This window comes from Engraulis encrasicolus, chromosome 24, assembly GCF_034702125.1.
Source record: "Engraulis encrasicolus isolate BLACKSEA-1 chromosome 24, IST_EnEncr_1.0, whole genome shotgun sequence".
Taxonomy (NCBI): domain Eukaryota; kingdom Metazoa; phylum Chordata; class Actinopteri; order Clupeiformes; family Engraulidae; genus Engraulis; species Engraulis encrasicolus.
Window position 1 is genome coordinate 45402077 of NC_085880.1, and position 15765 is coordinate 45417841.

General features: G+C 46.3%; 1 protein-coding gene across 5 annotated transcripts in view; it reads left to right on the forward strand.

Annotated features, from left to right (window-relative positions):
* plekha1a (pleckstrin homology domain containing, family A (phosphoinositide binding specific) member 1a) overlaps window positions 1-10102 on the forward strand; it is a 60582-nt gene extending 50480 nt beyond the window's left edge. For 3 of the 5 annotated variants that reach the window (XM_063190877.1, XM_063190879.1, XM_063190878.1), the window contains one exon: window positions 6824-10102. In XM_063190877.1, the coding sequence (XP_063046947.1) occupies window positions 6824-7258 (435 nt within the window). In that variant the 3' untranslated portion in view covers window positions 7259-10102. The remainder of the gene's footprint in view (window positions 1-6823) is intronic. The other 2 variants (XM_063190881.1, XM_063190882.1) reach the window with 1 other exon arrangement.
* Window positions 10103-15765: the final 5663 nt, after the last annotated feature.

Genomic DNA, 15765 nt, shown 5'->3' on the forward strand with positions numbered 1-15765 from the left:
CAAGATCAGCAAAATAAGCAAGGAGTTAGCAAAATTTTGGCCAGACCAAAACCATGTCTAAACCTAACCTGTCACAGGGAGTTGTGGAGCTGCCCTAGAAGGTCGGCCAATCAGAAGCCGAGTTTGGATATCTGTGGCGTCGCTATACTAGGGAAAAAAATGCAACTGGGACAGGCGGCAACACTATCCTCCTCTCATAGGCTAAGCTGCTACTAAGCTAATGGCTATATGAGATATTCCTGTACGTTCGATCATTAATCGCCCACAGACGCACATGCTCTGCTTTTGTCCATATCCTTGTGCATCTGGTATGGGACCAGACGAAGCGTGTGTGTGTGTGTGTGTGTGTGTGTGTGTGTGTGTGTGTGTGTGTGTGTTTTTGTGTGTGTGTGTTTTTGTGTGTGTGTGTGTGTGTGTGTGTGTGTGTGTGTGTGTGTGTGTGTGTGTGTGTGTGTGTGTGTGTGTGTGTGTGTGTGTGTGTGTGTGTGTGTGTGTGTTTTTTTTTGTGTGTGTGTGTTTTTTTTTGTGTCTGTGCGTGCAAGTGTGTGCACATGTTCTGTCTACTATCTCCTCCCTATAGGTTCTAGTCATACACTGTACCAACACACACAGTCTTTGTCAAAATAGCATGAAGTGAAATGATCTCATGTGGAATGATACAGTACGAGGAAAGCACAGATACCAATTCGTCATTCGTTCCTGCTTTGTCCTTCATATGTCTCGTCTAACTGTAGTTGCACTCTCTTGACCGCCAGACAGTTGAGTCTCTAAACAAAAGCCTTTGTTGTGGCGTCTAACTGATGTGGGCGGTAAATGAGGAGGAACTGAGAAGCACAGCAGGGCAAAGCAGACCACAATGAGATGCCAGCACAGATAAGCCGCCTCAAACATCGCTCTTGCTTGGCAATGTCATGAGATACAGTCGGAGGAATACGTTAACTTACTTGGGCAGTCATGGGTAAGCGGGTAGGGCGTCAGACTTGTAGCCCAAAGGTTGCCGGTTAGACTCCTGACTGGAGGAGAGCAATTAATCGGTGCTCTCCCCCATCCTCCTCCATGACTTGAGGTACCTTGAGCATGTTACCTACTGTCCCGCCGCACTGCTAGCCTTTCGCTCGCCAATGGGGGCTGCCCCCTTGCAAGATGAGGCATAAATGCAGGGCAAAGCAGACCGTGGTGAGATGCCAGCGCAGATAACACGCCTCAAAAAACGCTGTCACTTGCCAACCGAGTCAGCTGCATGTTATGAGGTAGTTATTGGGCTATGTTATGGTTAGTCATCAAGGGTAAGCGGGTAGGGCGTCAGACTTGAAGCCCAGAGGTTGCTGGTTCCACTGCCGACCCACCAGGTGGGTGGAGGGAGTAATTAATCGGTGCTCTCCCCCATCCTCCTCCATGACTTGAGGTACCTTGAGCATGGTACCTACTGTCCCGCCACCCTGGTCCCTTTCGAGCGCCAATGGGGGCTGCCCCCTTGCAAGATGAGGCATAAATGCAGGGCAAAGCAGACCGCGCTGAGATGCCAGCGCAGATAACACGTCTCAAAAAAACGCTCTCACTTGTCAACCAAGTCAGCTGCATGTTTTGAGGTAGTTATTGGGCTATGTTATGGTCAGTCATGGGTAAGTGGGTAGGGCGTCAGACTTGTAGCCCAAAGGTTGCCGGTTCCACTCCCGACCCGCCAGGTTGGTGGGGGGAGTAATTGACCAGTGCTCGCTCTCCCTATCCTCCTCCATGACTGAGGTACCCTGAACATGGTACCGTCCCACCGCACTGCTCCCATTAGGGGCTGCCCCCTTGCACGGCGAGGCATAAATGCAGGACAAAGCAGACCGAGATGAGATGCCAGCACAGATAACACGCCTCAAACACCGCTCTCATTCGCCAAACCAAGTCGGCTGTAGGTCTATGTTATGAGATGCAGTCAGAGGATTTATATCATAACTTTCTTATTCCTCACTGTCCTGTGAATGTGTACATTTTGTAGCCATTAAAAATATGGTAATGTGAAATTGTTTGGGTGGTATTATTAGTTAAAGCAGACGCTGTTTGTTCACATTCATACGATTCTGGTGAAAATTAGACCATATTTAATGACCAATTAGAATTAAAATGTAAGAAATTCTAAGGGGTGTACAAACTTATTCCTCCGACTATAGTTGTGTTTTGGGCTATGTTACGGAATGGCAGGGTTCACCTGCGTCACTCTTGCCAACTGAGTGGACTGTTATGGGGGAAATGAGAGACAGTGGTCTGCTCCCTGTTTATAAGCTCCGAATATATATATAAGCTTCAAATATGTACTTTATTTAACAAACAGCAATGCATAATATATTATGGAATGGATGAGTTTAGCTGCCTCACAGTTCACTCTTGGCAACAGAGACTCAAAGCAATATTATGGATTATGGGTTTACTTACAGCTGCTGCCAACCGAGTTTCTAGGTTATATATTATGGGATAGCAAGGGTATACCTGCCTCACAATTCACTCTTGGCAACCGTAAGTCTCTAAAAATGGGATGCCACAGTCCAGGCCAGACTGTGGGTTGGACCCCGAACATTTGTGAAATCTTCAAGTGGGCCCCAAGATGGAAAAAGGTTAGGAATCCCTGCTCTAGGCTATAGACACGACTAGAGCGATCCTGGAGACGGAAGTAATTGACTTTGTATGTATGGGGTCACTGGCAACACAAGAGACCAAAGCGATTTGGGTGACGAGGCGATTTTTGCGACTTGAGCGACAGTTTGTAGTTGAACTTCAACTCCACCGCTCGTGTCAGTCATTTTTGCTATGAACACAGTCCAGCGATTCTTTGTAGCTTAGATCGCCTCTGGTGTGCTCGTGGGCTACTGCGTCTGGACTAGGGATGTTAACCGGTAGCTCTGGACTCTTGAGGGGAAAACGTGAGCATCGAAGCGTTAAATTGTGCCTGTAAATAACCGTAAAAACAGGATAGTTCTGTGCAGCAACAACTTTTTATTTGATGTTTTCACTGCATAATGCACTTTCTTACTTATTGTTTTTTTATGTTCAATAATTGAAGTGATTTTTCTTTACCCCGTTTAACAGTGTTTCCCTTGACACTCCCTCTTGCTCTGCGTGCGTGCATGTGTGTGTTTAAACTCTGCCTGCAGCCTTCCTATATGCAGTGGGTTGAATCAGCTTTCGTTGCTCTGTCTCGCTTACGCATTCAAATCTTTCCCTCCCCTTTTTTTCCCTTTTTTCTTTGTTTATTTTTCCTGACCATTCTTCCACGCCCCCTTGTCTTCTTTTTTTCTTCTCTCTTTCTTCTCTTTCAGAAGGGGAGGACTAACACCGAAACGCTAACTGTAAAAAAATGAGAGAGGCAGCTGCAAACATCCTCAGCGCAGCGAGTGCACTATAGTCGGCCACGCAGCGCTGCTTCACCTCCGCAACCTGCTCTGCTCTGCTCAGCTCAGCTCCGCTATGCTCAGCTCCGTTCCCAGCCTGCTACTATACAGATACTACCCTGCTACCACTACTGCTCCCATCGCCTCTGTCTGCTTAGCCAACGATGACGAGCCTACCGCCTCTCAGAATGACTGACTGACGGCCTGCCAGCCACCTAAAAAACCGACAGCCCACAAAACCCAGCAGTAGGCCACTGTTGCACTCCACCCTCCGCTCTCCACTCTACGCTACACAGCAGTGCTACGCTACCATCTACGCTGCTCCTCTGCTCTCCGTTAAACTGTTCTGTAACTCTAAGTGTCTGCTTACCCACGATGACGAGCCTACAGCCCTCATAGTGACTGACTGCACTGTCACCTAAAAAAAAACGACAGCCCACAAAAACCAGCAGCTGCCTGTTGAACTGCTACGCTCCACTATCCTCTCTCAACTCTCCGCTACTAAACCCTGCAGCAACCCACTGCTACACTATCCTCTACGCTACGCTGCTCGTCTCTAAACTGTGTGACTCTGTGTCGATCCTGTCGCCTCTCAGAGTGACTGACTGCTACCCTAAAAAAAAACTAGAGCCCACAAAACTCTCTACTCTCCACTCTCCACTCTGCGCTACAAAGCACTGCTGCGCTACAGTACTACGCTAACCGACTCTGCTCTACTCTACAAAGCCCTGCAGCCACTCTACGCTGCTGCTCTGCTCTGCTCTGCTCTGCTGTGCTCGCCGCTAAATGGTTCTGTGACTCTACCACACGGTTGCTATAATTGGGGCCATGGCCCCCCACTTCAAGCACTCACTTCAAGAGACTTCAATGCCAGACTGAGCTGCAAGGGTTTCGGTTTGCTGAGACCTCTGCAATGATTGCGGTAGCTGTGCTGGTGGTGTTTTTTTCTTCCCCATCCTTAGAGACGGTTTTGTCTTGTTTTGTGTCAACCGTGGACATTTTTCGAGGGGGGAAATTAAATAATTCAATGCCTCTGTTATAAAGAACCTACACATCCGAGGCGAAAAGTCGTCCAGTTCCTCACAACGACACAACTTTCTCTTCTTTTTTTTTGGACTAAAATGACATGAACTGAATGAATGAGAATTTTAATACATCCTATACTACCTACATACCTACCTGCCTACCTACATGGCCACCTTGCGAGCAAGTGCCGCTTTGACTGCCTGCCTGCGTAACTTCCATAACACCCTCTGCTGCTACTGATTGTACGTAACTTCCATAACACCCTCTGCTGCTACTGTACGTAACGTCCATAACACCCTCTGCTGCTATTGTACGTAACTTCTTGCTTGTGTCCACTTACTGTCTCTCTGGGTATTTCTCAAAACCTAGTGCGCACACTTTCAAGTGTGCTCAGCCTAATTCAGGGGTGATAGTATTCAGGCTCCATGCCTGATTTCAGGCTTGACAGAGTTTACAAAAATAAAAACATTGATAATAATTAGCCATTATGTTATTCTTATCTCAGAAAGTGTTACAGGTTCAGGGTTTTATTCTACTATCAGGCTTCAATAATGGTCATACACCGGCTATTAAATGTTTGAATAATGTGTCAAAATAGGCCTACGTTACGTCACTATGCAGTATCTTGTCGTCATCGTTAGAGCAGGGAAAAAAGTTCAGGCTCAGGATTTTTTTTTCACCATCACCCCTGCTAATTAGTCACGCCCAGTGATTGGATACTCCATAGAGTTCACCAAAGAGTATCCAATCACTGTGCGTGACTAATTAGGGTGAGCACACTTGGAAGTGTGTGCACTAGGTTTTGAGAAATACCCACTGTCTCTGTGTCTGCTCTACCAGCAGCCGTTCGACTGTGCTGTCAGCCGTTAGTCTGTGCTGTCAGCCGTTAGTCTGTGCTGTCAACCATTAGACTGTGCTGTCAGCCGTTAGACTGTGCTGTCCCTGTGCTGTCAGCAGTAACACTGTGCTGTCAGCTGTAAAACTGTGCTCTCAGCCATTAGACTGTGCTGTCCCTGTGCTGCTGGTAGACTCCTTCTGTGTCTGTCCCTCTCTCACACTCACCCACTGCTTGCCTCTCTTCTCTCTTCCCTTCCCTTCTCTCTTCTCTTCTCTTCTCTTCTCTTCTCTTGTCTTGTCTTGTCTTGTCTTGTCTTGTCTTGTCTTGTCTTGTCTTCTCTTCTCTTCTCTTCTCTTCTCTTCTCTTCTCTTCTCTTCTCTTCTCTTCTCTTCTCTTCTCTTCTCTTCTCTTCTCTTCTCTTCTCTCTTCCCTTCCCTTCTCTTTGGCATTGCTAACAAACAAGATGTCTGCTCTGGACTCTGGGAGGCAAGCATCCCCCCTGCCTGGTATGGGTGGAGTGGAGGATATAATATTGACTACATCGAAAAATATGGTAACACTTTATTTTAGGGATACATCTATTAGCACTAATACATACAATGTGCCTGTATAAGTAACTTGTAAGGCATGTACAAAGCAAATCAAACATTTGTTAGGCATGTATTCGCAAATGTCTTGTTCATGCACAGTAAGGGATTTATTACCAACTTAACCTTAGTAAGGACCTAGTAGGCCTTAGCGTTTGCTTAGTACATGCCTTACAAGTTACTTATGCATTAACATTGTATGTATTAGTGCTAATAGATGTGTCCCTAAAATATAATGATACCAAAAGGAGTAATCAAAAAGTTTAGCTACCTTTTCAGTGTCAGATTTTTGTTTCTTTCTTGTGTTTGTATTTGGTCAAAGAGCTTAATACTTAAAAGTATTCCATTGCATAGTGTGTTTTACATTTCAGTGTAGCTCTGTGCAGGTGTAATACAGGTGTGAGGTCGGAGGTGTGTCGTTCACTCACCCAACCGTAACCTATCTGAGTCTCCTTACTTATTGCAGTATTTACACAACGTATGGTAAAGTAGTTCATTCTACTTTATTAATGAGGTCTCTGCTTTAAGAGCACGTTTGAAATTAGTTCATATCAGTCTAAATGTTGTTATCTATGCCTATGTATTTGGGCTGTAACGATTCACTCAACACACAATTCAATTTGTATCACGACTTTTCACCTGCGGTTCGATACACCCCGCGATTTCACGTTTGCCAACATTATTAAAAAATGCATATTTAATTGTTGAATTAAAAAAACTGATGGTTCATAGGTAGAATGGGTTACAAGAGGATTCTAATAACTTAACTTGCACTGTCACTTCATATCGAGTAGTTGTTTTCTGGACTGATGGGTAAGAAAACTTTGAAAGGGTGTATCACGATACTGCCTTCTTGTATCGTGATACAGTATCAGGACACTGTGTATCACGATTTCTCGGTTCGATACAATATCGTTACAGCCCTACTATGTACATTATATGGAATGCTTCATTCTGAATTCCGGTTGTAATGTATGTCTCTCTCTCCCCTGTTACAGGAGCACTCTGTCGGCGGCTCCATGTTCTACCGCTCCCTCTCGTGCGGCCCCGTCGCCTCTGAGTCGCCCGTCGCCCTCGGCAACGCCCGGCAGCCCGGCGGCGGCGGCGGTGGGTCCGAGTGGCGAGGCGGGGGCAGGGGCGGCGGCGATGGGGGCGGGGGGTGTGCCGCGCAGCCTGGCCTGGGACAGCGAGCACTTCATGAGCCTGCTGCCTCTGCCCCGCCCCCAGTCCCGCCTCTCGCTGCAGGAGACGCGTCTCTCCAAATGAGGCAGCCAATCAGCAGCAGCAGGCGGCAGCAGCAGCAGGAGGAGGAAGTGGAGTCACCGTGGCGACGCCGTAGCAGCTTTGAGCCGTGCCCCCCCGACGCCACCACCGCCCCCGACGACGCCCCCCTAGACCTGGAGGATGCAGAGCTGCCAGTCAGCCTTGTTTGACCTTTAACCTTAAACACCCACGACACCCCCAAGCCCCCCTCCGGCCCCACATCCCAACAGTCCCAACGTCACTCAGAGAGAGAGTGAAGGACTTCTGGGAGGGATGGAAACGTACTGTGTGTGGGGCTTGAAATGAAATGTGAGCACCGGTCCGCTGATGATGCCGTGAAGTGTGCTTGATGATGATGATGATGATGGGGCAAGGAGGGGTCAAACGTGGGGGATCATGGGAGAATTTCTATTTGGGAACTTTTTTCACTTTTGGTGGAGGACCCTGACCTTTGACCCTGAACTTTGACCTTTGTTTTCCAATCCCTCCGGTGCAGAGCAACAGACTCATGTGGTCTGGTCAGCGACTCTGGCCGGCGAGTTCTTCTTCTCCTTTGGGTGCTCTATCTATCTATCTATGTAGCTACCAGACTCCTGTCTGTCTCTCTGTCTTTTTACTCACTTCTTTTGTTTTTTAATTGTGTTTTCTGGCTAATTAGATTGAGTCTTCTTCTATGGTGACCTGGCCAGCGATGGCATGACTGGGGAACTATGGCTGGCTGTGCGTGTGCGTGTGCGTGTGCGTGTGCGTGTGTGTGTGTTTGTGTGTGTTTGTGTGTGTTTGATGGCCGGCCGGCACAGTGTAGACTAGTGCTCTACTAGCTGGCTGTGTGTGTGCATGTGTGTGCGTGTGCCTGCATGTGATGACTAGCTGGCACAGTGTGTGCTCGTTGTAGACTAGTGCGCTACTAGCTACTAGTGTGCAGTGGGATAGCTAGCAGCTAGCACAGGAGGCCAGTGGAGATTACTGGGGAATGCTGGCTGTGTGCGTGTGTGTTTGTGTGTGTGCGCGCGTGTGTGCGTGTGCCTGCGTGTGATGGCGAGCTGGCACAGTGTGTGCTCGTTGTAGACTAATGCGCTACTAGCGTGCAGTGGTATAGCTTGCACAGGAGGCCAGTGGAGATTATTAGCTACTTGAGCAAAATTCAAAAGACACCGCACACTGCTTACTGTTCTTTTTCTTACTTTATTTTTCGAACTTTGAAAGAACGAACCTGATGACGCACTGGGCGAAACACGTTGTTCGCTCCGAAAAATAAAGTAAGAAAAATAACAGTAAGCAGTGTGCGGTGTCTTTTTAATGTTGTTCATTGTTCACCTTCTCCTGCCTCACACCTGCATCTGCATTGCTGAGGACTCTCTTGACCTTTGCGATTATTAGCTACTTGAACAGCTGATGACGATGATGATGACGATGATGAGGTGGAGGAAGAGGATGAGGATGATTGGATTGGATTGGATTGGATTAGAGAGAGAGTGAAAAGCAGTTTTAATGTAACATGGAATTGCAGAGAGCTTGGGAATTGGGAACATTTTATCACTGGCACTGCTGTCGTGTGTGTGTGTGTGCGCGTGTACTTTTGCATGAGTGAGTGAACTGACTTTTTCCCCCCATGGGTTGCTCACTTTTGTTTTCCGAATTGTTTTATAAAAGAAAAATAAATAAACTCCCTTTGTGTGCTTTAACGGATCACTACGGGGGGTGAGCCGTGTTTAAACTAGTCTGTATACGTAATAAATTGTTACTCACCCTCCCACGCTACTATACGGGATTCTAACCACATCGTTACTTTTTATTTGTTAAGAGATAAAGGGAGCGGGCAAGTGTTTGTACAGTTTGTTAATTTATAACCTCAAATTCTTCTTTACTAACTAACTCTGTCCTGGTGCCTCCACCCTTCCTCTCGGACACACAGACACACTTTGAAAAATAACAAGAGCGAAGAGATGAACTTGTCTGCAGGGTTCTAAATTGACCTTTTTCATCACCTGCTAAAATGGCTTGTGGATGTTAATCTTACTAGCCAGACACACACTCACCAATACTCATGAACGGTGTGACGTTTTCCATGTGCGTTACGCCCATTTGTGGGGGAAAACAACCCATGCAAGTTGATGTTGGGGGTTAATAAGCAAAAGATACGGACCTGTAGACTAGCGATGTTCACGCGCAACATGCCGAAAACGTGTTGTGTCGCAGGTTGTTCAAAATAAATAATATAGCCAAACATCCGTGGCTGAAGCATGGACTGTGTTAATTTAGACTAGCCGATTTAGCATGCAAGTTGATGAGACATTGAGTTTGTTTTCACCCATAAAGGGGCGTAACGCACATTTACGAGCAAAGTACCCGGATGGCCGTTCATGAGTATGGGTTAAAGTGGCTATTTAGTACCGATAGAAGTTAACATTTTCTATCAGCCAAACTGAAATGTCAGCAGCATTTGACTGGTTGGTTCATTTAGAGCCCTGCTTGTGTACGTCTACTGACACTGTAGCCAGTGTTGCCAGATTGGGAGGGTGCCCGCCCAATTGGGCTACTTGAGATGAGCGTCTGCGGGTAAAAACGGGGAAAATTGTCCATTTGGTGTTTTTTTCAGTCATTTGGGCCCATAGAAGTCTATGTAAATTGCTGAATTCAGGTAGAATTTAGCGCATTTTGGCGTTTTTTGAGAAGCTTTTGGGCGGGATTTGATCAGACACATCTGGTAACACTGACTGCATCACATCAGTGGGATGTAATCGGAGTCTCTGAGTCTCTAGTTTGAGATCTCCGCTCTGCTGATTTAAGGTGCTGATTTAAGTTCATAAAGCAAATCCAAGTTCAATGTTAGACCTATTTATTAAAAAAAATCTCAAAAGGTCTGAAAATGTTTGAAATGAGATGGGATGGGATTGATGATGCGTTGAGAAGGCTGTGGACAGGTCAGTGACTCTACAGGCGTCAGAGAAACCTTTTCATTTTCGTAGTGAGTAGTCTGCACACTTAAAATCCATTTTGTCAGCCATGAAATTTCTGTATAAAAAGAAGGCAATCCGCACACTTCAGGTCTATTTTTGTGCAAAGAAGCTTTACTTGACTTGCAAGCTTTCGGTCCTTAGACCTTCATCAGGCCCGAAAGCTTGCAAGTCAAGTAAAGCTTCTTTGCACAAAAATAGACCTGAAGTGTGCGGATTGCCTTCTTTTTATACAGAAATTTCTACTGAATCCTGCACCTTCTAAACAGATGAGCGGTGGCCTATCACAACTTAAGTCAGCCATGAAATAAAAAAATAAAAAAAAACTTTGAGTGTGAAAAAGGACTTTGAGTGTGCAAACTCTTCACTCTGAAAATTATACTCAGCATTTTTCCTGCACCTTTTCCCTGGGATGTGCACAATCTTCAACTTCAGAGAAACTTTACTCTTGTCACGTGTGTAAATGTGTGGGTGGTGTTTGGGGAGGGGAGGTGCTCGTTGACTGTTTGATTCTAACAACCTTACTGTAATGTTAACTTCCACTTTTGTATTTTTTATGGAAATGTTGTACAAAGGAGAAGTAACCAAGTGTAACATTGATCTAGATTTTATATGATATCTGTCAGAAAAGGCCACAAAAACCCAACACCCCCCCCCTTCCTGTTCTGTGCCATCACATCTCCCGCTTGCTCTCTCTCTCTCTCTCTCTCTCTCTCTCTCTCTCTCTCTCTCTCTCGCTCGCTCGCTCGCTCGCTCGCTCGCTCGCTCTCCCTCATTGGTTCTGTGGCGAGCGGAAAACAGAACATGGTAGAGATTGTGGCTTGATTCAAACGAGTGGGTCAAAGTAGGGATGTTTACCGGTAACCGGTTAACCGATAGTCGACCAGATCAACGATAACCGGTTAAATTTTCTGCCACCGGTTAACCGGTAATAATAATTATAATAATAATTTCCTCCCAAAAAGCCCCCAAAAACTATAATTTTGAGGTTTTGGTACGATAATTCAGCATTTTCCATCTGGCGACACTGGCTGGACATGACAGACCCTGTCTGAGCAGCAAGAAGAAAGGCTTATGTGAAAAATAAAATTGAAAAAATTCAGTGCTGTGCCTATCAGGCACGCAAACGTTATATCATTTAAGATTGCCGGTTAACCGGTTAACCACCGGTTAATGAGTCTCAGTAACCTGTTAAGCTATTTTTAAATTTTCGCCATCCCTAGTTCAGAGATGAGAGTGAACTTACTGTAATGCTATTTGAAACGTAACAGTTCCTGGTTCTCCCTAGTAAAGCTTGAGCACTTTTTCTCATGAATGGAAGTACACAGGAGCGTTTTCAAGGTGTTTAGGAGAGGGGGGGAGCAATTAAGAGTATTAAAAGATAAAGTTAAGTAGCGCAGTGCAGCGCAGCGCATACAGTAGTGCTATCACACTGTTACTAAATGACTAGACCATGTGACCATGTGTTTCTCTTCTCATTGGCCCGCCTGAGAGCGGAGCGGGAGACAGACAAAGGCTTCCATTGACTAGCTCCACTGACTGTTATCATGGACCTTGCATGTAGTTTATAGTTTAACCCGCTAGGCTGTGTTGCCAGGTGTACGATAATTATCGTATTTCTGCCATAATTCTGTCCTCAAAAACATGATGTACAATAATTTCAGAGTTGTTATTCAGTTTATTTAGATGCCTTGAAACAACAATTTGAGTCTTGTACGATAATTTCCTCCCCAAAAAGCCCCCCAAAAACGATAATTTTTGAGGTTTTGGTACAATAGTTCAGCATTTTCCATCTGGCAACACTGCCGATAGGCCTAAACTCGCTCGCTCAAACCCCCTCTACTTCCTTCACAACAGGAACGCAACACAACACAGCACAGCCCAATCCACCCCCCCCCCCCCCCCCCCCCCCCCCCCCCCCCCCCCCCCCCCCCCCCCCCCCCCCCCCCTCCCCCCGCGCCGCCCCCCCCCCCCCCCCCCCCCACCCCCCGCCCCCCCCCTTCCCCTCCCCCCCACCCCCCCCCCCCGCCCCGCCCCCCCCCCCCTCCCCCCCCCACCCCACACACACACACACACACACACACACACACACACACACACAGCTACTGCACCTGCTCATGTTATATCTTACCCATAGGCTTATAGTCATAATAAATAAAGTTACTCTATTCTGCATAGAAACTTCACCACACCACTATTCACTGTTCATTTTACACCTCCTTTATCTTGTGACAAAGTCTTATGATCCAAATGTGTCCAGTTTTAGAGATATTGCTCTGTCAAATTTGCAGTAACTACAATATCCAACCTGATGCCAAGGCTTTGAAGGCCATTTTTCTCAGTTTCAATGTTGGCATAGTTACTGCACTTTGCCTTTGTCACTACATGGTTTGCAACACTGTATACATGGGTTCACCGCGTGTTCATAAACACAATGTTGTGAGGAGGGGCAAGACACTGGCAGCCAACCATGTGAGCTAATTTTTTAACCGACAGCGGTTTCCAACAATCAGAGGTTGAGTTGTGCGCAGCTAGTGTCACGCAGCCAGGAGTAAACTAAAATGAAATGTAGAACCCATGTATAGCAGAGGTGTGTTGTGTTTCTCCGTTGCCCATGCGGTCCGCAACCATAAGTCTGCTCACGGCCTGTTGTACAGTGAAGAGTAACTGTGGAGGAGTTTAACATTAGGACATCATGACCCCCTTTCTCCAGCACCCCCCCACCCCTCTCTCTCTTTAAGTTTCTTGCTTCACACGTGCCTGTACATGCTCTGCCAAAACATTTGTGTGTAACTCAGCTGTGCCCTACTCCTGTATGCGTTCATTTGTGTCTGACTGTTTTAATGTGGTCTGAGTATGCTGCAGAAAAAAAACCCTGTATTACTGTCTGAAAAGTGCCTGCATAATTTCTACCTTAAGAAAAAAAAAAGAATTAATCAAACTGTTTTAATCCTGATTCCACCCAGTTTTTCATGAATGACTGACTGGTGTTACTGATCATTTTTATTATAATTATTTTGTGTTATTTATTATGTGGTACAAAAAGAGAAATTAAAAACTTTTTTTTAATTCAAGCAACTGTGTCTGAATTACTGTGGATGATGAAGCCATGGGGTGGGTTTCCTAATGGTTGTGCTGCCCTCTGCTGGCTTTCTGCAGTTACAGCAGGGGAAACGTATCTGATGAGCAGTTCTGCATTGACTTGATCTGCCACCATAGCCTGCCACCTGTGTATTTTATATTTCTCTGTGATTTAGCAACATATGTGCGGCTATAGATAGTTTGTATATATATGACTTTCTTTGAGTGTATGCCCAATGAGGCCAATAGACCTCAAAGCTTCATCCAACTTGATGGTAAAACATTTATTCTTTTCTTTTTTTATTCCTCTTTTCAACAAAAATGGTGTTGGTAAGTGCTCTCCTCCCTCTAACTCAGGAGTGGGGAGCTGTTTTCATTCGAGGGCCACTTCACATTTAAAAAAAAAAAAGTCCTCCAAGGGTCGTACTATGAACACAAACCAGTATTTCCCCCTGCACTTTAGGCCTATATTGAAGATGGCCACCTTAATAACAGACCCCAACTTTACCCCTGAAAATAATTGTATTACAAATGTAATTTTTCAGATTTCTTTACAAAACACGTCATTTCTCATGTGAAACTGCATTAAAAATTATATTGTGGGACGGATAAACGGCCCTCGTGACATATTGTAGGTTCCTCAAGCCTGTTATAGCTCATTAGTAGTGGCTATTGTCAGGCAGGCCCGCTGACAGATGGGGACAAAGGGGTATGTTGTCCCAGGTCCAGGCAGATAGGGGGCCCAGAATTGGAACCCCATTACATTGTATGTATTGGGTAGGGGGCCCCCTTCAAATGACTTTGTCCTGGGACCAGCAGAAGCTGTCAGCGGCCCTGTTGTCAGGAATGGCGTGCCCTGCTGTGCTAACCTAAAGTGATGGCCTCTTGAGCTGGGCTGAGCTGAGTTGAAGCGAGTGTTGCTGCATGATCTCACCGCATCACGGCCCATGATGATGATGTCATGGGGTCAGGGCAGTCGAGATGGCAACACTCACGTCACATGACATGACATGCAGAGTAGACATACCGTGCCGTACATATGGGCTGAGGAGCTCAGGGGGCGTGGTGGAAAAAACTCATCACCGCCCTCGCGCACACACACACACACACTCTTCACCGGGCCACAGGAATCACACACACACACACACACACACTCAGTCTCTCTGTCTCTGTCACTCACTCACACACACACACACACACACACACACACACACACACACACACACACACACACACACACACACACACACACCATCTTCACCCCACCATGATACATCATAGCACTCACTCCACCTCCACCACTACAAACACACACACACACTACACCTCCAACACACACACTCATACTCCCTGTGGCCATCTGGAATAGCGTGGCTCATAACGTGCTCCGCTCCGCTCCGCTCTGCTCTGCTCTCCGTGGGCCTGTTAAATTAAGCGCAGCTCGTCAGGGGTGCATTAATGCGTGACATCGAGACGATCAACATCTCCACCCTTATGACAGCAGCGTATAGTACACACACACACACATATAACACACACACACACACACACACACACTATTTCATAAGTTAACACGCACGCACACACACACTACTCCATAACATCAGGGCCGGATAAATGCACAGGCTACATATGGCTGTAGCCTTGTAGGGGCCCTCACCACAGGCTACATATGGCTGTAGCCTTGTAGGGGCCCCCACCACAGGCTAGATATGGCTGCAGCCTAGGGGCCCCCACCACAGGCTAGATATGGCTGCAGCCTAGGGCCCCCCACCTACCAGTGGTGTGAAAAATTGCAGAATTGTGATGTAATATTGAAAAAAAATCATCTGTTGTGTTGCTATCATGCTATCCTTAATGCCTTGCACGTAATTATGACACTGTCAATATAAATTCGTTGCAGAATCTGCCGTGAGGGGGGTCCCACAGAAACCTGTAGCCTAGGGGGCCCATGCCATCTTAATCCGGCCCTGCATAACACACACACACTCACTATCTCCCAGGGTCAGGAGTGAGTGACCACATCAGTCATTGTTAACTTGTTTGGACAGTGCCACGACATCCACCCATCATGATCCTGTTCTTTTCTCCATCATTAGCCGTGTAGTGTATCAGTCACTCAGAATTGAGTCTCGCTTGAGCTCCTCTGACAGAGTCCTGAACTAATAAATGAAGTCATGGCCAGAGTATCCTGAAGTCTTGGCAGGTCAACACGCGCTATATCCCCTTGTTTAGGGCGTCAAAAGGGAATAACAATTATTAATGAGATATCCGTTACAATTTTCGTGTGAGCTTTGACACCTCCCTGAACCCAATAATACCGGTAATTAAAATGATTCTGCTCACACAAGCAAGATGCCCATGGTCAGGTCAGGGGTGTCAACCTCAACTTCCCAGCGGGCCAAAACCAAAATCTGGATGAAGTCACAGGCCAAATGCAATATTTATTCAAAAATGCACTGAAATTGTGCATACAGTACTTAAAGCTTGGCAAAAAACACCTATCGTAGACCTGTACTGCATACTTATACTTCCGTATAGTTCTGTGCTAGTATGGACTGTTCTAATAGAATCTACATAGAATCTATGTACTAGTACTGTGTGTGCTGCACTAGTCAGGACCCCCTCATACATGTAAT